This window comes from Chroicocephalus ridibundus, chromosome 7 (genome assembly GCF_963924245.1).
Source record: "Chroicocephalus ridibundus chromosome 7, bChrRid1.1, whole genome shotgun sequence".
Taxonomy (NCBI): Eukaryota; Metazoa; Chordata; class Aves; order Charadriiformes; family Laridae; genus Chroicocephalus; species Chroicocephalus ridibundus.
Window position 1 is genome coordinate 27,834,904 of NC_086290.1, and position 20,802 is coordinate 27,855,705.

Here is a 20,802-nt window from a genome sequence, read left to right on the forward strand (position 1 = left end):
AATGCAGTCTTCCCTTCTTCTCCTGAGGGTCCTTTGTCACCTCAGGAGGTCCTCAGTGGGGGCTGTCAGGGGCTGGGGAGTATGACAGGAAAAAAACCCTTGGACAACAAAATGCCTGGAAACTCACAGTGTTAAGCATACCATGGGAAAATCAGTTATTTTCCTAACAGGCCTAATGCCTAATAGCAGTGTGAGGTGCCATTTCTTCATGGCAGCAAGTGAAATATTTTTGCACTTTACGTTGGTGACTCTGTCAAGGTGGGTTATACATTTCAAGCACGCTGAAGCAGATTTAAACGTAGCAGTACAACTGCCAAATGTGAGTTTCTCATTTAGAAGGACAAGTAATAAATGTATATGTGTATTGTGAGATCCACCACAAGTAATTCAAGCAGATTTCTCTGAAGTTTTTCTTTTCAAACAATCTAGGATGCTGCAAAAATGACTTTCAATTCTTTAGGCTCCCACAGATTGCAGCACAGAAAATCAATACTTTTTCAGCTAATGTCAATTTTTTCCATTAAAGGATATATGAGGAAGCATGAGGCTTCTCGGCTTCTCTGACTTCTGTGTGCTTCCCAGACAGCTAATCTTTATTTATCTTTATATTTTGTATAATGTGTACTTAGTGCTTGTCATTTTATTCCCATTGCCAACCCTTGTTTGTGTTTACAAGTTAAATACTCAAATAATGAGGGAACTGTGGTGCATTTTAAAAGCCTTTGTTCGAGTACCTCAAGTTAAGAGGGTGAATGTTTTGAGGAAATTAAGCTTCGTAAGAAACTGAAAACGATCCCTACCATGGGTTAGTTTTCTGCTCATTCGGTAATGTGATGGCTTGTGTTATCTTCATAGCCACTGAAATTTGTCAGTGTTTAAGTATTGGTACTGTGGAGGGTTTGTTCTTCAGTTTAATTTTTATGAACTGGAATGTTCCCTGAACAAAGGTTTCCTATTAATATTTCAACAGCAAGACAAATGCATTTATTTTTTTAATTTTGTTTGTTGCTTTAATGATCTTCTAGCTATGCCTATACACATCTTTTGAAAATACTGTAGATTTGCATTAGAGAAAATATTTTTTTATTATCTGAAGCAAATACGCACTTTGCATTTCTTTTTCCATAGATTTATCAAGAGTAGCAAGAGAGTGGCATGATCAAAGGCAACACAACGGGTCAAAAGTGAAAGACAGCAAATGTCAAAGGTTAGGTTTTGCTCATTATTTCTGTTTTGCTAATGGGTGCGTGTGTGCGTATGAGCAGGATGCAATAGCATTTGCTGCGCCAGATGAGAAGTAGAGAAATAAAATACTTCAGGGCAATGATGCTCCGTTCTAGGAGGAGATGGATCTTGCAAATAATGACATTAGAATTTTGCTGAAGTTCCTCCCATGATGTTTGCTTTTACTGTTGCTGCAAAGTTTGCCTGAACATGAGAGCAACCTCCCATGAAGTTTCACTTGATGATCTACGAAAGACCTACATAAACAAAAATGGGGAATGTGTATCTCAGCAAACGGGCATGAGGAGAACACGATTTAGCAAATGGGCTCAGAACGCAGGGTCAGAAACTTTAAGCAGAGACAGAATATTATCCCCTTCGGGTTATGCCCGATTGCAGATTGCAACGGAGACTTCTTAATGAGCTTACAAACCTGCGTCCCGTGTTCACCTGCAACACCAGCGCAGGCTGGGCAGCTGGGTGTCCGCCGCTTCAGGCAACGGCTTCAATGATGCTCATAGAGCTGCAGAGGTTTGTAGGTACTTTGGTTAGCAATCTTGCAGCAAGCTGAGCAACGTATTTCAGTATTTTTCACTGTAATTAACATTTTACACACTTCAGTACATTTAGCACCATGTTCCAGTTCTTTCTGTGCACAAACCTCTATTTTCCTATCTTTGTTATTAAACTATCTAGCTGTAAGAGGCAAAGTCAGTGTTAAAGAGAAATGCACAAAGGGCATTTGTAAATGTAAATGCCATGTAAATGGCAGAAAGTCAAAATTAAGCAAACCATTTCCAGTGCTATTACTAGATGTAGGAGAGAATATGACTTTTTACAAATAGTTTGAAAGACTAAAACATAAATATTTGAAATGAATGGAAGGCAGACTTCAAACTCATAGCAGACATTTGTCACAGTTACATACTGTCTTGCTGAGGGTCTGACTGGAGTGGTGTAGAACTGGAGACCAGTGCCCTGCATAGATGGAGGGAGATTTAAAAAAAAAATATTAAAAAAATGAGGGAAGTCTATTTCCCAACTTTCCCAAATGCATGGGTGAAGCCCTGCTTGGTAGAATAGACGCAATTTTCCTGCCTCAGAATGCTTGTTAAAAATCAGAGAAAAAAAGAATGAACGTGAGATTTTCTTTCCAGAACACTGCAATTGTGAACTGAGTATCTCAAGTGCTTTTTTTTTCCCCCTCTCTCTCCTTGTTAATCTGCCTTTTGGAATTTTTATAGTTGGGAAGCTGTCCCAAAACACTTATTTGTTAGGTGTCACTATGTAGCATTAATACAATTAACCTTACAAGTCCTTTTTTCTTCCCTAGCGTATTCACTTGGTAGTCTTTCAAGAATTATTTTACTGCTATTTTCTGATGTTGATTAATTTTGGAACAGGTATTGCGTACAGCAGGGGAGTTTCTCTGCTGTGTAAATGGCTCTGGGCATCTTGGCTGAGGTTGCTGACACATACTTGGCTACGCGCTGACTTACCAGCTATTGTCAAGGACTAAGAAATGTTGCAAAAATAAAATGAGTTACTTAAGAAAATTACTGTTGTCCTTACAGTTGGAGTGCTCTCTCCTCCAAAGGAAGAAAAAAAATTTGTAACTTGAAAGTTGATATTGAGATAACGTAAATGTTGAGGTTAACAAAATATTTTATGGTGTTGGGGTATGAAATAGTCCTAAAGTGTTTTTTTTTTTTTTAAAAAAAATTAAAAATAGCTAAGTTGAGTATCTGTGTTAGTTCAGTGGCAATATACACGTTAATGAAAAGTTTCAGTTGAAAAACACTGACTAGGTCTCGCTTTTGAGTAGGACTTGGATGCTTCTCTGTAATTCAGTCCTCTGGTGTAAATTTCCGGAGGTATATTTATTTGTAAAAATGACACTATTATGACCGATAATACATAATATTTTTTTTGAGATAATGTTTATGTATAAGTAAATGTATCACAATATATTTTTACTGTCTAGGTGATGGATGACTTGAGTCAATGCAGTCCAACAGTTATTCTCGTGAATTTACAAATACTGAGTTGCCCTGCATAAAACCTTGAGTTTATAATTTGTGAACGGTAACAAGGAGCAGAGGGAGAAATTTTATCTGTATTTCTATTTTTGCTGCATCTTTTATGGTTTTTAATACAGTAGCACTTTATCATTTATACTTTAGGCATTACTCTTGCATGCAGTATACTTTTCAGGACTACTCTTATGCCTAGAGGTTGCTGTGAGATAATGTTAGGAGCTTTCTCAGTAGCTATGAAATCAGTAGACAACAGTCAGAGAAGCTTAAAAAGGAGATGCTGAACTTCAAAACGTGGGTTGTATGGCATTAGAAGTTCAGAAAGACCTGATGACTTGAGTTGCAATTTCCAATGCAAACTGTTTAGGTCTTCATGACCAGCAAAACATGAAGTGAACGCCTCTATTCCATTTTTCTGCTTCAGCAGTGGTACGCAGCTGTTCTGTTTCATAAACATGGGTGACTCCCCTTGTATTTTGGTCACCAGCTTTATTCATGCAAATTTATCGTAACAATCCTGTCCATATTTTTTTGAATCTTGCCCTGGAAAATCCAAATTTATCAGCATCTCATGTGAGAATAAGAAGCTGTCAGCTCTCAGTGCTCCCTGATTTGTCAAAGTCATCGAGCAGCGAGTGGAGGAATACTTAATGAAGCCCGTTTGATCAGAGTCTGTGATAGCCAGCGCATCTTCTTGGCTCTGGCCGAGACCGCAGATAAAATCTTATGTGGTTGCTAACCGCAGGGGTGGAGGTGTGGATGGGATTCTGGCAACTGGGGGGTTTAATGATACAAGGCGGAGATCTGGTGTCACCATGAAAGAAAAGATTTGGTGTCTGTCCTGAGCATGAGTGTATTATTACCTAACAGTAGTAAATGCCTCCTCTTCAGGTTGAGAATCAGTCCTAATAGAATTGCGGGTGAATATTGTGTTTCTTCCTTCTGAGAAGTCATGACAACAGTAATTGAAACAACCAGATTTATGTTCAGCTGCCTACTGCTGGAGGTCTTTGTGTTATCTTTAACGCAGCGATAATTTAGGTCACCCTTTAATCTAAGTAAAGGAGACCATGAGGACAGAATGTCCAGAGAACGCTGTTGATTTTGGTGCTAGTGCACTGTATGAAATTTCAGCTTATAATCTTTGATATGAAAAAAATATGGCTTTTAAAATTGTTTTCTAGATTATGCTGTGTATTTATTGATTATTTATTTTGGGTATCCTCTTATCCTCCTACTTCTACGTATAGTACCAGGTCCTTAAAAATTATTTGTTTTATTGCAAATTGGTGTGGATATGCAAGTGCAGCAAGAGTCTGTGAATCTGTAATATCTCTGCCCTGCGATTTGAAGCCCTTAAGCAGTGTCCTCCTGGAGCCCCGCTGAAATAGATGAAGGGCTGTGTGTGCTGTAAACTCCAAGGCCTGCACATAAATAGCTGTACAAGCAAAACTGTCTTCCAAAAATCAGCTCAGAATTGAAAACACATTAAGTTGTTTTAGTTTTTTTTCCTCATGACACCAAACAGTGCAAGGAATGTTTTAACTCATCATTTACTCACATAGTTCCTCAGAAAATTAACACACTGTCAATAGTAGTAGTTGTAAGGACAAGTCTTTCTTTCATTTTCCTGTTATTTATCTCCTGAATACAGTCTACCACTGTCACTTGTTTTATTTACATTTCAGAATGCATAATAATTTATAATAGAGAAATATGGCTGCTGTTGTCTCTTCTTCCAGGCTTAAATAAGAATGTCTTTTCATATCTATTTATATTATGTACGTTAAACCATCATTGTGAAATTGACAATGCCTCTGAGTACGTTTTATGAGAGTTGAAAGCCCCTGAGTGATAATGTCAGGGTATCACTGACCTTGTCGGTGTATTAAGTGCTAGTGGTGGCGTTTTAGGATGCAGAACATCTTGATAGTCAGATATCTGTGACCTGGGCCTCTCATATGGTCTTGTTCAAGTGTTCTCAGTGGTAACATCTGCTTTCTTATGTTAGAGAACTGGAGTGCTTTCCTTGGACAGGGAAAAATGTCTGAAAATGTAAAACACTTGTAAGAAAGAAGCACCCATTCTGGGTGATAGAGGCCAAGAAAGTTTTTTGGTCAAAAATAGTTGCAAGTACTTGCAAATCTAGATAAACAAACACTGTAATGGAGTTTTCTGACCAGTTGTGGCTAAATAAGTCCACCGGAAACTGCAAAGTTATATATATCTCTTACTCTGATTAGTGGGAGCTATTCTCAGGTTTTGGGAACTGGGGTGATCCATGGGGGGGGAAAAAAAAGGTTATAGTTAAGGCAGCATCCTTAGAAAAGTACTGCTAATGACTTGGAAAATGTATTTGTTCCCTTTTTTCCTTTCCGCCACGTGAAAGATGAGCACAGGAGGGCTGTGACAGGTTAGGTCTGCTGAGCCCTGTGTCCTGCCTGTGGCAGTAACTCCCAGCAGGGACCACAACGTGCTGCTTTTACCGGCCCTTCCCCGGTTGCTGTCGCACTGGGAGGTGTCTCAGATCACTCAAGATGCATCTTTTCCTCCCTAGTCAGTCCAATCAATTCCTAGACCTCAAATGTGTATGTATGTGTGCTTATTACAGTGTGCTACGATGCATGTAGGTTTGAAGAAGCTCAGGGAAGATAGACATAGCATCCAGTAACGTGGGCTGGTTAGCGTAGGCTGGAGAAACCTTTGTGTGTCACTGGGCAGAGACTACAGTGACAAATGAGTAAACACAATTAAAAATAAAAATTTGGGTTATTTTCCATCTTTCTGACAGGGTCTTAAAGGATCCACTGTAAGTTTCTGCATGGCATCTGTCACAGGGCTCTCCAGGGGCGATGAAAACTGGAGGTGGCTCCGTACCTCCTGTGGGCCAGAGAGGAAATGGAGAGGCAGGACTCGGGTCCACAGAAGAGGATTTTTGATTCTGTTAGATTAGGAAGTGCAGTTTATCGGTTCACTATGGTCTGAAAAAAAAGTTGCAGTTTTGTACCTTTGCTAGTGATTTTGGATAAAATTTAGCAAATACTTTCCACAAAAGGAAAAGTTGAATTCATTTGAATACGTTTGCAATAAAGTGATCACTTTGGTGTGTCTTGATGTTGAAATGGACTTTTCCCCCCAAGTTAACTTGAAATTTCTCCTTTCTTCCTCCTTTTGGTCTCTGAATTAAAAAAAAAAAATCCACTATTGATACAGCCAAAGTAGGTTATTTTTTCAGTTAAGGATTTGAGGTTTAGGAAACACGTCAATAAACATGCCCAAGGAAAAACTTGGCTGTTCCAAAAATATAAGGCAGACTTTTCTAGTTAAGAAAAGCCATCCCAGCATATGGTGTGTTTCTTTTAAGATGCAAAATATTCATATACTGAGATGAACCTTCTGGAGGAACTTCGAGGCAATAGCTTCTGCTCTTAAAGCTTCTGCCTTTATTTGTTTCAGTGGAGATTTACTTTCTGAAAATTTTTCTTCCCAATCTCTGAAAGATGTTAATAGTGCCCTGCCAAACTGTTGCTGACAATCTATTTCTTGTAGGATGCTGTTATATATAAATAGCCTTTTTAAATATATTTAATTTTTCAAGCCAGGAGAAACATTCCGATTTGCTTTCAGCATGAGTCTAGAATAACATTCATGTCTCTGGCATAGTAGTTGTTGTAGTCTTGTAGGACAACTGTTGTACACATTATCTGACATGACTGCGGTGGCAGATTAGGTTGGGGTTTGTATGTGATTGACGTGTTATTGCATACAGGGCTGCCTCATCCGATTTTTTTTTTTCAGTGCCTCCCTCGCTCTAGCAGTAACCTGTGCTCGCTGCCACCGTCCTAGTGTGACCTTCATACAGACCAGCGAAAAAAAAACTCATCTTGTTTGCTCAGCATCCCAAAAGACAATTAGGAATGGTTGCCTGAGCAACATAACATCCTTGTCAAATACCACAGGGATTGCTGTGATGCCAGTTGGACCGTTCTGACAGAAGTGGCAGGCTTCCACGGGCAAAACAGTGGAGTAGCGAAGGAATGTTGTTGCTTCCCATTTGCTTTTTATCTTTGCTTGGATTCTTTTCTGCTGAAGTGGTGGGAAATAAGCAAAGGCACAGAGTAAACAGAGGAGTAGGAAAAAAAACCAACCCACATTAAAAAGCAACATAAGCAAGGAAAGGAGTCCTGTGGGAAAGAGAGGTGGGGATGCTCTGTGTTTCGGGTGGAGGAACAAAGCAATGGAAAAAACAGAAAAGAGTGTCAATGTGGAAGAAGCATTTAAACAGAATAAAGCTGTTTAGAAAAGGAAAGAAGGAGAAAACATGGGAAATGCTGAAGGAGCAGCAAAAAGGGATAAAAATGGGAAACGTCTTGTTTTAAGCATTTAGTAACTCTTATGTTAAAACTATTTCTTCATGAGAGGTACAGTTTTTTGTCTTTGAAAAATCTGTGTTTCAGGGTTTGGTTTTCTTTTTGGTTGTTATGGGTTTTTTGTTTGTTTGTTTGTTTGTTTTTTCTTGTTTTAAATGAAAAAGAAACGAACAGACTTATTGATGCTTTGATACTTGGGTTTGTTTCCCTAATACAAAACCTGCCTTCTGGGTGCAGGTGGCTTATTGGCCTTGTGTGGTTAAGGCACACTTGTATTTTGCAGCCAACAGCACACAAGGGAGCAATATGGGTAGTATCACATCTGTCTGCCTTTTTTCTTCTCGGCTTGCATGAAGAGCTACCTCTTTACAGCTAGGATAACTGCGGGGAGGCCTTGGCACCCGTCCAGACAAAGGGCTCACCCTCACGTCGCTACATCCATCGTGGGACGCTGCAGCTACTTGCCTGCTGTCAACCCACCTAATTCTCCTTGGTTTGTACACGTGTAGTCTGTGAGTTCTTGGATAGCTCCTGTGCCGTACGAAGTATTTGTTCCATCTGTTCCAAGCATTTGAGCTTTATAATAAATTCAGAGCAATTGAGAGGGTTAGATCTTGACTGTTTTCTTTAGCCAGTAAAGAGTTATAATACATGTAAGTCTTTGAAAAGAAAAGCTAAGCCATGAGAAGAGAACTACAACAACAAACTAAATGTCAAATAACAAATATCTTCTTTCAGTGTTTTTTCCAGAGAGGTGTATGTATTTGTTTGTTTGTTACCTGAGGTCTCATTAAGAGTCAGTTTATTCTGCCACTTAGGTGCTGGTTTCTTCAATTCTTACAAAAAGACACTCCTTGTTAGTCCAGAAGCGTTTGTGTTCTCCTTTAACTGCTTTTCTGCTATGTGATTTAATTATGGATGATGTCATATTTAAGTTGTTTTTTTTTCTGCAGTAGGATGTTTTGCTGGGATCAACAAAATCTGTTATGTTGATGCGTGTCCTAATGTGTTAAAATCTAATTTTTGCTGGTCATTGTAGCACTCTGCTCTGTCACCTACTTTTAATGTAGCTTCTACTGCCAACAGTCACAATTACTACAGAGGATTCATGCCTGTGGAATTGGGTTTAGAAATCGTGGTGTACTGGTTTATAAGTTAAGAGCTCTAACACTAACTACAGCCAAACTTATTTCCCTTCCTGGACTGCCTAATAGTCGACATGAATTTATTTGATACTTTTATGGGGTCCACTTCTGTTCACGTCCTATTTATATTATAATCTGACCAATATCTCTTCATGTTATTGTGTGATGTTTTGATAGCAAGGTGAAGTTCTGATTGTCTGGTCTGCTTCTTATACAAACATCAATTACCAAAGTAGCAGAACATAATGAACCGGCTACATAAAAGTACCGATACAGGTTGTCCTCTCCTGTCCCTCTAAATTCAGTCTTCAGAGCATCCCACTTCAAAGGACCTGTCTTTTTCTTTTAGAGAGTCTGCACTTGATTTGAGTTCCCTTTTTGCTAAAATGTTTATAAACTTGAAGCAATTGCAGCAGCTAGGCATATAAAATAGTCACCCCGCTGTAGGAATTTGAGCAGATTTCTTGTAGAAGCTTTGAGTCTGCTAGTGGGAATTTTTGTTTTATTTAAACTTCAAGTCTAAATCAAGGCTAAATACAGATTTAGGGGTTAATTTTAGGATCCCCCTTGTTAAAAACCAACAAAAATAATTGACTCTTGTCTCTAATATAAAGCTAATTAAAATGAAAAGGTTACATTTTTGGGTACACTGTCCTCAGGATAAAGCATCTCTGTTTATATAAACAGAGTTTTTTCTTTCTTGATTTTTGGATGATATAGTACATTTTTGCAGCATAGTTGCAGATAAAATTCTTCCTATCATTGTATGAATGTTGTAAATAATAAGTAGAGAGACCTAGCTTAATTTCCCTAACCTTTATGGAATAGAATAAATTTTACTGAAGTATTTTTTCTTTCTACGTTGGAGTCAAACGTGGTTGGTATGTATTTATAAAGATTCTTTTTTTTTTTTGTCTATTGACTAAAAATATATAAAATAAAGAAAAGAAAATATTTATTCACTCTTTAATACAAAAATTGGTTACTTTGTACTTTGCAAAGCTGTATATTTCATAGGTTGTTCAGCGAATTCTGAGTGACGTATCTAGAATTCCTTGTTTTTTAAACAATACATTCATGATAATGCTTAAAGTACTTCTAATTGTCATAATCACCTCCAAAAAAAGAAAATGACCATTCTATAATTGTAGAACTTTTTTTCCCTTAAATTCATCTCCTTTTCCTGCAGCCTGTGTAATCGGCTTCCTGCAGCCGATCATAATCAGCTTCTGATCCCATATTTCCCAGGAGATCTCTATGTATTATTATTAGTTTTATTAGATTAAAATAGAATTCCTGAAACACTTTCTGTATGTCTGCTATTAATGTGATTGGGAAGGGACTCTCTGGGCTGTTTTATTTAATTATTTGCCCGTATTTATATATTGGTGTGCCTTTTTATAAATACTTATGCAAGTCAAGTGGATTGGTGAGTCACTGTGATGTTAAAGTCAGTTTACAGTCACCCCCTCCCTCCCAGTCTTACTCAACTCTTCAGAGATATGGTTATTGGTAATGAGTCATCTCGCTTGACTTCACTGATACAGTCCTACTATTTCTTAAAATTTTGTTACTGCAGCAGATGTAGTACAGATACAGAACAAAATAAGATGGAATATTTCCTAGCATGCACATCACAACCGAAAGGTACTAGCTGAATTCCATTTACAGAGTTTTTGTGTGCAGTACAGGTCAAGATACACTTCTAGGACTGATACTTCCAAATTTTTTTTTTAATAACCACATAATGAGTGTTTATATTTCAAACCAATCAACGTACCATTTCTTTACAAGCAACTTTCAGAAGAGGTCTGCACTTCTATCTGCATTAGGGAATTATTAAGAGTATAGGAAGAGATGATGGTTGTCTGGCTTGGCCTGCTACATAACACAAGAGAAAAACCTCCACTTACAGTTCCTGCAACAATCCAATTGATCTGTACTATATTTTTGTAAGCAATAATTCTACTCTTTGCTTATACCAACTCCATTTAGAAACATAAAAGTGCAGAAGCAGAAGAAAACACCTGAATTATTGAATTCCGCCTACAGCATCACATGCAGTTCTGCAGTGGGCGTTAAGAAGGTCTGTAAAAGCACCTGCTGGGGCCAGAAGTCAGAAATATGCCTATCATCATAAATCCTATTGTATCAACAACCCAGATATAAAAATGCAAATTGCATTAGCAGGAGAGCAAAACTATTTCCATTGTCCAGTGACTTGGAAGTGCTGATATGTCCCCAGCAAAGTGTTTATACTCACATGTCACATGCCATGCTCCTTTCCTGCTGTCACTCCATAAGCCCTGGCAGTTTGACCTAGAGGGAGAATCTTGCTCCTGATCCTGGGTCTGGTAATCAGATTAACTCTGGAAGTACACAGGTTCTTGAGAAAGTTCTCATTGCCATTAGGATCATCAGTGCTTCCTGCTTGGTACCAGACCTGTGCCTTCTGTAAATCACTGATGATTCAGGATCTCTTCGGAAATGTGGCGGAGGAGGAATAGGGCGCTTCCTGGTGTGGGCAGACTGCTGGCACCAACGGTGGAACGTGATCTGACTCAATTGAGAGAAAAACCCCAGCAAACCCAGTGCTGGTCAACCTACCTTGCAGCAAAGTCTGTTGTCTTCCTATTTCTGCAAAACCCGACAAACTGAACACAAATCAAGTTGTTCCAATAGTCCTGCTTGAAAATACGTACTTTATTTCTAGTATAAACATGTTAGCTTCAACTTGAGAACAGGGCTTCGTTTCTTTCTCCAAATCTCTGAATTTAGAGCAGGCTGAAATCCAAGACTTTGGAAATTGCACTAAGTACGAGCGCTGGTGACTAGTGTAAACCTGTGCTGCATGTTAAGTGTGTGCAACAAGGAGGGAAACAACAGCGCTCTTAAAAAGCTGTAATTGCAGTAATAGTCCTGTTGACTGGGTCAATTCCAAGGCAAAAAAAGGTCGCAAATGATTTTACTATGTGAACTCTTATTAAATGTGATGTTGTTTGTGAGGTTTTTATTTACATTGTCTACATAGAAATGTTTTTCCTTGCATTTTTGAGGCTGGAGAAAGGAAAGGTTGCAAAGCCCACTGAGAAGATGTGTTTGGTGAGATGGTGGGAAGAGAGAGAAAAAGAAAGGCGATATCGGAATTTCTGTTGATAACACTTACTAACTGTGATGGCCAAAATGTGATGCAGAAGTCTGATGTGCCACGGCCAGTGGTGAATCTTCTACGCATCATCTTTATTGCTCTAGGGTTGGGTTTCTTTGCTTAAACAGCAGACAGTTTTCCAAGATACACCATGCTGTTAATTGTTGTAGCATTAATTTATGATACACGGGATTAAAGAATAGATTTTGTCATAGTTTCAGCTCATTGTGTTTCCAGGATGATGCCAATCCTATATTCTAATAGGAAGAAAACAAAGAGGATTATATGCAATACAAACTCTAGTTAAAATAATTGTTTTAAAGAGCCAGCTGTGGATTCTCACACTACTGCAGCTGATCTACTTTTGAAATAATTTTGAGTATTAGTTTATTACTCTAAGAAGATATTTATGCAGTATTAATATCTTTGTGGTTCAGTTGGTAGACTGCAGGCAAACTTGGTGCTGAAGGATTTAACTCTTTAAAGTGAAAACGGAAATGCTTTGTTTCTTTCCAAATTCTGAATGACAAATGGCTGAATAATGCAACAAAGTTGATCAGCAGATATGAGCATGGTATGAGCTGTTGAAGAATAGCACTTTGATTATCTATACTAAGAGAAAACCATTTCTTATGAGATTTAAAATATTCTGTTTTACATTGTGGTACATGAATGTGGTACCTTTTTTTTTTTTCTTTTATATTTTTTATTTGTGTGGCAAGTTTGAGGGTGCTCTTTAAGTGATTCGTATTTTTGCCTTAGTGTGGAACTGCTGCACCCTCATCTCTTGTGTGGCTTCAAAGACTTGGTTCGTAGCATTGCAGGTGGAAAGATGATGTATTTGGTCATTGTGTGTTCTGTTTGTCCTGGCTCCGATAGTGGCTCCTCTGGTTCGAGAAAGGCAATGCAAGCAGCATCTGTGGCGTTGCAGCAGCTTTGCAGCACTGTCGATCTTCATAAGCATGTCAGCTTCTTCCAATGAACAAGTACTTAATGGCACTGTTTTCTCCTTGGTGGGTTTGCTTTGTATGTGGTACATTCATGAGGAAGCAGTCTGTTTTGTGTGGTAGATCACAGTGACAAAAGGAATTGTGTCTTTTCCATGTATCTCTTGGAGTAAGAAATGAGACCCATTAAATGACAGTGTTGATTTCAATGACCCTCTTTTGGTGACAAATACACACCTGTGTAATATCTTTAACCTGGCTATACTAATACATAGACATTTTATATTTTTTTTTTTGCAGTTTTCTAAGGTGATCTTGTACACCAAGATATACTAGAGTTGCTTTTTTCTGAAGAATGCAAATCATCCAGAATACCTCTCAGCTACTTCGTCTCACGTGTAAAATATGCTACTTAGATTAATTATCCTGAAGTTCTATGATGACAGTTGTCATGCATAGAAATGGTATTTATATAGTAATGGTCAGGTGATACTTGCAGGTTTTCGGGAAGTGCTGGCATTTCTGATGGTGCTAGTTTATTCCTGGAGAGCCGCCCTGTTCCTGTTGCTCCATAGTTCAGAAAGACAGCATGTCCCAATATGTATGTCATGGGGTTTTTCCCCTTTTTTAAAGTTTTGTCAACATTTCTGTTTTAAAGCATTTATTAATTAATTTCAATTAGGTTGCAGTCTTTCATATTACAGAATTAAAGTTTTAATTCTGTTGTGGTATATTAGAGCAAAAGCATTTCTGTAATAATTGTGGCTCTTGTGGCTTGTTCAGCCCACGAGATGGGCAAATGGTCAAAACCTAAACCATTCTTATTTCAGGATAAGCAAGATATTTCAAATTAGAATAGTTTGTGTCACTGTGACTAAAAATCCTAATTTTTCTGTGTGGCTGTAGAGCTTAGGACACTGCAGAGTATTCCCGGTATCCGCAGTGTGGAGCGCGGGCAGTGAGTCATGCACACTCTTCTGTCTTAACTGGCTTTGGGAGGGAGAATGCTGCAAACTCGGCGTTCCTGAGCTCTGGCTCCTCTCCAGGGGCTTTCAGGCAAGGCAGAGTGGCAGTATTCATAGCGGCTTTTGTGATGGGAAAGCTTTTATTGGTTGTATTGGTAACACTAGTGCCTTTCTGGATATGGTAGACAACTAACTAGTGCTAGTGAAGAGTAAGATTTGGTTGCTGTCAGTCTGCTTTTAAAACGTGACCCGGTGGGCTCCAACTGTTCCTGAGTTTTGAATTACAGCTCTGGTATTTGACATGGGTGTGCCAGCTTAGCTGGATAGGAAATCACTAAGATTCCTTTTATAAATGAAATGATGAATCTTGTATTTGTTCTGATATGGAAGCACACTAAAACATGTGAATTAAGGAGCTCTTATAAAACATCACACATTCCTCTAGTTTTTCTGCCTTTTATTTCTTCTTCCTTTCCAAACATGGAAAAAAAAGTTGAAAAGGGCTTTTTTTTTTTTTTTTTTTTAATTATTATGCCTGGCATGGTATTGTACCATTTTCTTCAAGTCCCAGGTAAGTGCTGTTTGGCTATTTGCAGATCCACAAACCACTACCCCTGTTATGGTGAAACAACAGGTCAAAGAGAGCCAGCTCAACATTCTTCCACTATTAAAATACAATTAAGTAGATACAGTTCTGTAGGGAAGATATGCAGCTATTATTTGTTTCTATCCTGTTTGTTAGCTGTAGAATGTCACTTTGGTTTTACGTTTTAATAACCTCTCATGTTTAGTAATTGTGTCAACAGAGAAATGTAATTGCATGCAATTTTTGTTTCTTTTGGAGTAGTAGTTAATATCTTGTTTTGTTTTGTTTTGTTTTAAGGGAAACTACTGAGTTAATTATTCAATTGCAGTGAACCGTATGAAGATGATGAGTACTGGCCTGATGACTACCTTCTTCTGTTCTTTACTTTCTAGCATGCTGCTTTGAGCTCCCTGGTTTCACGAAACCCATTTTGACTGGAAGTGGCAGTTGCACTTTACAGTTCCCAGGCGCTTGGAAAAAGGGGAGACTAGTCTCCCTGGTGGTCAGTGACAGGTGTTTTAAATACCACTTCTCTTGTCAGCTTTTTCAAGCAGTTCTGTACGATGGCTAAATCTACTATTGAGGATTATGAAGATGGTGCTGTACAGGATACACAGCAGTTAGATCAAAGAGAGAGTTGAAATGACAAATAGGTGTGGACTACCTGGAAAACTCCATTTATAGCCAAGTTTCTTCATAGTGAAGAATAAAAGATTTGGTTTATAATTTGTGAATACTGTTTATTCAGGGTGTATTGTGTTCAGGACAACATAAGGAACTGGAGCTTTTATTGCAGTCTTGCATTATTTTCAGCTTCAAAATTGTAAAGAGAGATATCCAGGTAACTGATCCTGTATTAGAGCTTCTTTATGTGGCAGACTTTTACATGACATTATTTGAGGTCACATTTTCCTTTTGATTTCTAAATAAAACTCTTATTCCAACGTTGTGTAGCAAAAAGTAAGAGTGTTTTAGCTGATGGGGTGGGACTAGAACATTCAGTGTATGCAGGTTGGTTTTCATCACTTCCTTTATTTTATGTAGTAGGGTCGTGATCGGAAGTTTTAAAGGAAAGAGTAGTAACTTCAATTTATGCCTATCTGGAACAGATAATGTATTAATAGTTGGAAGATGCTTCAAGGAAAGGGTACCTCAAGACTTTGGCTCTATTCCATTTGATTGAATGTACCATCATTGGAACATTTCATCATAACTTAGGTGATGAGTCATTTCTGACTCAGGCAAAGAAAAAAAAATAAATCAATCTATAAAGAAACCAAGCTCTGAAATGAGAGTGACAGCCAGGATGGAATTAAAATAAGGAATGTTGGAGATCTGGATATGAAATTCTCTAGCATCTCCATTTTATATGCTTTTATTTGTCTAGTGGATGAAGTAATGGAGAAAACCTTGCTTGAAAATCTATCTCCATTCAGTGGAAGCTACTGTCAATCTGGTAATAGAAGAAATGACTTAATTAAATATTCTTGAAGTAGTTCTTCTTATATAACCAACGGTAGTTGACTTAATGAAGTGCAATACATGATAGGTTTCTCTTTCTTTTGTGCTAAATTCTACGAACTGTTAGCTTTCAGTTTACTTCACTAAGGATAGTGAGGTGATGGTTGCCACACAAACAGATAAAGGTGGTTGTAGGGGAAGGGGAAAGCAACAGAAATGTGATAACCCTTTTGCTTGGATTCATAGGCCATACAAAAGTGAAGTCCTTGTGGTCTTTTGATGGAGAAGTGGCAGAACAAGGCCTTGTTCCTTGTTTTTACCCTGTTCTGAGGCCTTACAGAAAAGCCCCAACATAGTGCCACTGTTGAGTCCTTTGTGTGCTAGACAGAGTTATGTTCTACGGTCACTGTTGACTTGGTCTTGCCAGTAGTCACAAATAGTAGTCTTGCCATTCACAAGTCAGTGCTTTTTCTCTTTGAAAAGGGACCTACTGTAGTGCCAGCTCTAGTTTGGTGAAGCCCTCAGAGCAACAGGAGCAACAGAAGGCAGAGGAGGAGAGAGGAAGATAAGAAGAATATGTATTTATGATGGACAAGCTTATGTAGTGTCATGAAGAGTTTGAGAAAACATGCAAACATTTTAGTAAAATGAAACAATATTAGACATCTACATTGTATACTAACTATGCTTTCGCTTTATATTTTAAAGTCAAGGACAATAGCTGAATATTTGCTAGATATATGCAGAAAAATATAAACTCAATCTTTTACTTGATGTTTCACTTGTGCTTTCTTGCGCAACTTCATTTAGAGGATGGGCTGGGTTAATTGTGAATCAAATTTCAAGACAATTTAAAGGCAGTTTATAATGCTTCCTTCTCTTACTATTTTCTGTGCTGAATCATCCTGCGTTTGTTAATATTGCAGTCCTCATCTCATGTTACAGTTGCTGGGTAATCCTTTTATTATTTGGATTTTTGTCTCCTGTCAAGCTGAAGGCATCATTACCTCATCTTAGCAGGACCGAAAAAAAAAAAAGATTCCTATTCTAAGGAGCAGAACCGTATTCATTCTAGAAGCTTTTATTGCTACTTGCTGCTGCTTTATGTTCTAGTTGCTCCCCCCTCAACATGGTATGTGGAAAGGAGCCAGCTGTGTTAGAAGTAGCATCTCCAGAACATGATCTGTCACGTCAGCACTCCATCGTTCAGTTTTGCTACGCTGAGACTGTAAAGGAGGCCTCAACACAACGTCGATCCTATGGGTATTGCTGCCTTTGATCGTAAACTACCTTTACTCAAGTGTTTACCATCCTTGATGGTGCTGGATTCAAATTTCTGTGCCTGTTGGAAAAGCTCTCTGATCCAAAATGTTTATGAGCCCTGAAAACTTCCCTTGGATTCCTTTTCGTACAGCAGTTCGTTACCATACACATACTCTCGTATAGTTGCTGCGTCTCTCTAACTTCTTGCTGGGCTGTTTCTTTGTACTTTAGGTTCTCTCTAAATCTAATGGATGTGATTAAAAAAGCTGACACCATTAGCAGGTAAAATGAATATTGCTGTTGTCTCTGTGACATCCTTAGCCTTTGATTTTTTTGGCATGTGGATTAATACAGTGTATGGCAAATATTGTGGTATTGGCACTCGGCTACCACAGGTTCCTAAGGGTAACCACTGTAGGCTGAAATAGCTTGTTTATGCAAATAACCACAAGATATAATTACTTTGTTAATTAATATAAAAACTCTTTAGTTTTCTATAGCTTCCTTTTTGGATTCATTACAATGAGTTAGAAATAATCATTATAAATAATGAAACCGGATTTTTATTTAAACCTCTATGTGAAAACGTGATCTGGGAAAGCAGGCTTGTCCTCTTTATAAAAATGGTTTTGGGAGCTGGCTCCTGCTGACCTGTTCCCTGGAGGCTGGGGACAGAACTCGGCTTAACGCCTTGTGCCAAGAACGGCATTTCAAATAGGGCAGCGTTTTATTGTGGAGGGTTTTTTTACAGATCATGTTGACAAACACAATCTGTTAATGGTTTGTTAGTGTAAAGAACAACACTTAAAAAGCATGCAAAAAAAGTTATAGAAATACTTTTTTAGGCCATGACAAAGCTTAGCATCCAGCTATGATTTCCTGGACGCTGACAAAAATCTTTTGACTTCAGTGTTGGCTTGTGGACGTAGCTCTGGTGTACACTCTGTTTTTACATCACTTTGCTGCAGCAGGCAGCCTATATTTAGGAACGGTCAATTAGCGCCATCATCTCTAATCTGTGGTATATAGTATGTCAGGGAAATACCCATCTGAAATGTGACACAATTATGCAAAAAACCATGACAGATCTAATGGATCTGTCTACAGTTTGTATTCCACAAGTCTTCTCCCTGCTCCTCCAAAGTAAGTAAAACATGTTGTGATTGTGCTTACGAAAATTTGTAGATGCCAGTTTTGAGGTAGAAGGCTCCTACAATGGCCTCACCAGTCAAGAATGAATGATCTCCAAGATGTTTGGAGTCATAAATCAGTTTTATTTTTTGAACACGCTAGTTGCAAACATTCTTAACCTTTAATTGATCATACCGTAAGAGCCATCGTTTTTGGTTGAGCCCTGTGATATCTATTAATATAAACATTGCAATCTAAATAGTAACTCCTGTAACATATAAATATATATATATAGAGAGAGAGAGAAAGAGGTTGGTTCGGTTGTCATATGTGTATCCTTTAGTGGAGACTGGACAGGTAGTGGTGAGTAGATGAAATAAGCGTAGGCCAGGACGTGCTCCAGAAAACAAGGAATGGATGTGGATTGCAGTGCTCTTGCACTACCAGCTGTGAAACGTCATGGGAGGATTAAGGCAGAGATAGGTACCAGAGGAAAAGCAGGCAGAGGAAAAGGGAAGAAAAATAAAATAAATGTTGAGTTTTATTGGTTTTGAGACTTTTTGAAGGTAGGGGACTGTTAGATTATAGATACGTGTGATGTAGAGCCTCTTTGTGTACTTGAGAAGCTAGGTAGTGGGATTTTATTCAGGCGGTGGAAGCACAAATACCAGTGATGTAACTGGTCGTTTTGAAACCAGATGTGTATCAGCACTGGATAAACACACGGGAGGGCATTCTTTTAATGACATATTTTCAGTAGTTGCTGTAGGGTCATAGAAAATTATTTTGATTTCTTTTTTCCCCTGCCTCTATTAACACAAAATGAAAATACTTCACATTGTTGCTAGGAATTTGTGGACATGAGTGCAAAGCCGCTGCCTTATCTGGTGGCATTAACACTTTCTGATTGTAAGAACTTCTGACGGATTGCTGCAAACTCGAGAAAGCTGTTACGGCCATATTCTGTTTTGTTTAGGACAAAATGCTGCAAGCTGCTTGGCGCTGCGCTGAGAGTGCTTGGCACTTTTACAGCCAGGTCTGTAGGTGCTGTTGCACAAAGTACCCTGTGTATACAGCACAGCAAGCATTTCATTCAGACGATTTGAGACAGTAGGTGCATGCAAATTCAGTGATTTTCTTTGATGTTTTTTCCAGTACATAAAATATTTTATACCTCTGAAATACTTCTCAGTATAGCTTTTCATTACTATCCCACCACAAAAGAAGCAACCATTCTCCTCTCGAGTAGCCAGCCCCGAATCTCAGGAATCACTAAGGAAGGTTAAAATACTGCAAAGTCATACTGAGTTCGTTGCATCTGCAGATACAGCTTGTTTTGCAGTCGCTCACTGTTCTTAATGCAGAGGTCTAATTTATGGTTATTAACTAAATTTAGATTGGACAGTTTTGTTCGCCTGTTTTTGAAACAAAGGTGAGGTATCTTACAGTTTGCTTTGGATTTGAAGCTCAGTTTTTCTAAGTAACTCATTAAGTTAAATTTTAAAAGTAGGCTCTTCTGAATTATGTTTTGGAAGTGAATTTCCTTTCGTTTACATGGCACGTTTGTGGGCCACGTCCAGAAGGCTACTCATACAGAAAAGTTGTGTTGCTAATCCAACTCCTTAGTGTTAACAAAGTGCAACTAATAAGAGTAAAAAGTTCTAAGTACCCCTTAGAATTACTGGCCTGTTCGGACAGGTGAATACTTCATATGAACCCTCATTCTAACTTGTCTGATGCCATGCAGAAAACACAGGTGCAGCATTGCCATCAGAGGCAGGGGTGACCTCAACAAGTGAGGATGTCACCATCCCTTGTAATGTTTGATACTGGTACTCAATCCTCCCATCCCTCTGGGATTTGGAGACTCTCTGGATGGAGTGAACTGTGACAGACGTGCAGCAGCATCCTGTTTGGTTGTTCGTCGTGCTCGTACCTAGATGGAAAAGGCTGTATTTTGCTTAGATTTCATTGAGTTAAAAGTACATAAGAATCATGTTGCTATTCTATTTCAAGTACGATAAAATGATTTAGCAGTGAAAAGATTGGTAGAAATTTTTTTTATGAGTTTATAGCAAAATGACATATAGGAATTTACACACAGAGGTGAAACAATACCAACACTTGAACCATATCTGGGACCAATGGTGTCAGCCAGGACGTGAGGGTGGAAAAGTCCCTCTTGTATTCTGTTCAGGGCACTGTGGTTGTTTGAGGAAAACTCTTTCACTGAAGTGCTTATTTTCTTGAGTGGTCTTATGGATAGTTACTGTACAGATGAGGGGACAGTAAGTTAATAATTAATCCGTCAAACAACTGAAGAGCGGTAAATAAACAAATATTTTATTTCAAATTTTAACTTTAATGAAATATTCCAAGATTTTAAAAGTATTTTTAGTGGGTTTTTTTCATTTCTTTAAGGTGTGTGTATATAAAAACTTAATTATGAGAAATTAGTCATAATCCTGGTTCTGACAGTGACAGTTTCTATAGTGTGTAATAACTAACTTTCCAGTATTCCCATTT

General features: G+C 38.3%; 2 protein-coding genes across 10 annotated transcripts in view; one reads left to right on the forward strand and one right to left on the reverse strand.

The window, feature by feature from the left end:
- Window positions 1–11,503, reverse strand: part of LOC134518163 (cytochrome c, somatic-like) — a 56,012-nt gene extending 44,509 nt beyond the window's left edge. For all 3 annotated transcript variants that reach the window (XM_063340513.1, XM_063340512.1, XM_063340514.1), the window contains exon 1: window positions 11,039–11,503. Coding sequence is in view for 1 of the 3 variants with exons in the window: in XM_063340514.1 (XP_063196584.1) it covers window positions 11,039–11,052 (14 nt within the window). In the remaining 2 variants the exon portion in view is untranslated. The remainder of the gene's footprint in view (window positions 1–11,038) is intronic.
- Window positions 1–20,802, forward strand: part of OSBPL6 (oxysterol binding protein like 6) — a 111,071-nt gene that overhangs the window by 9,972 nt on the left and 80,297 nt on the right. For 6 of the 7 annotated variants that reach the window (XR_010071886.1, XM_063340497.1, XM_063340500.1 and 3 more), the window contains one exon: window positions 1,129–1,207. The exons of the other annotated variant lie outside the window; for it this stretch is intronic. The gene's annotated coding sequence lies outside the window, so the exon portion shown is untranslated. The remainder of the gene's footprint in view (window positions 1–1,128; window positions 1,208–20,802) is intronic. 7 annotated transcript variants of the gene reach the window in all.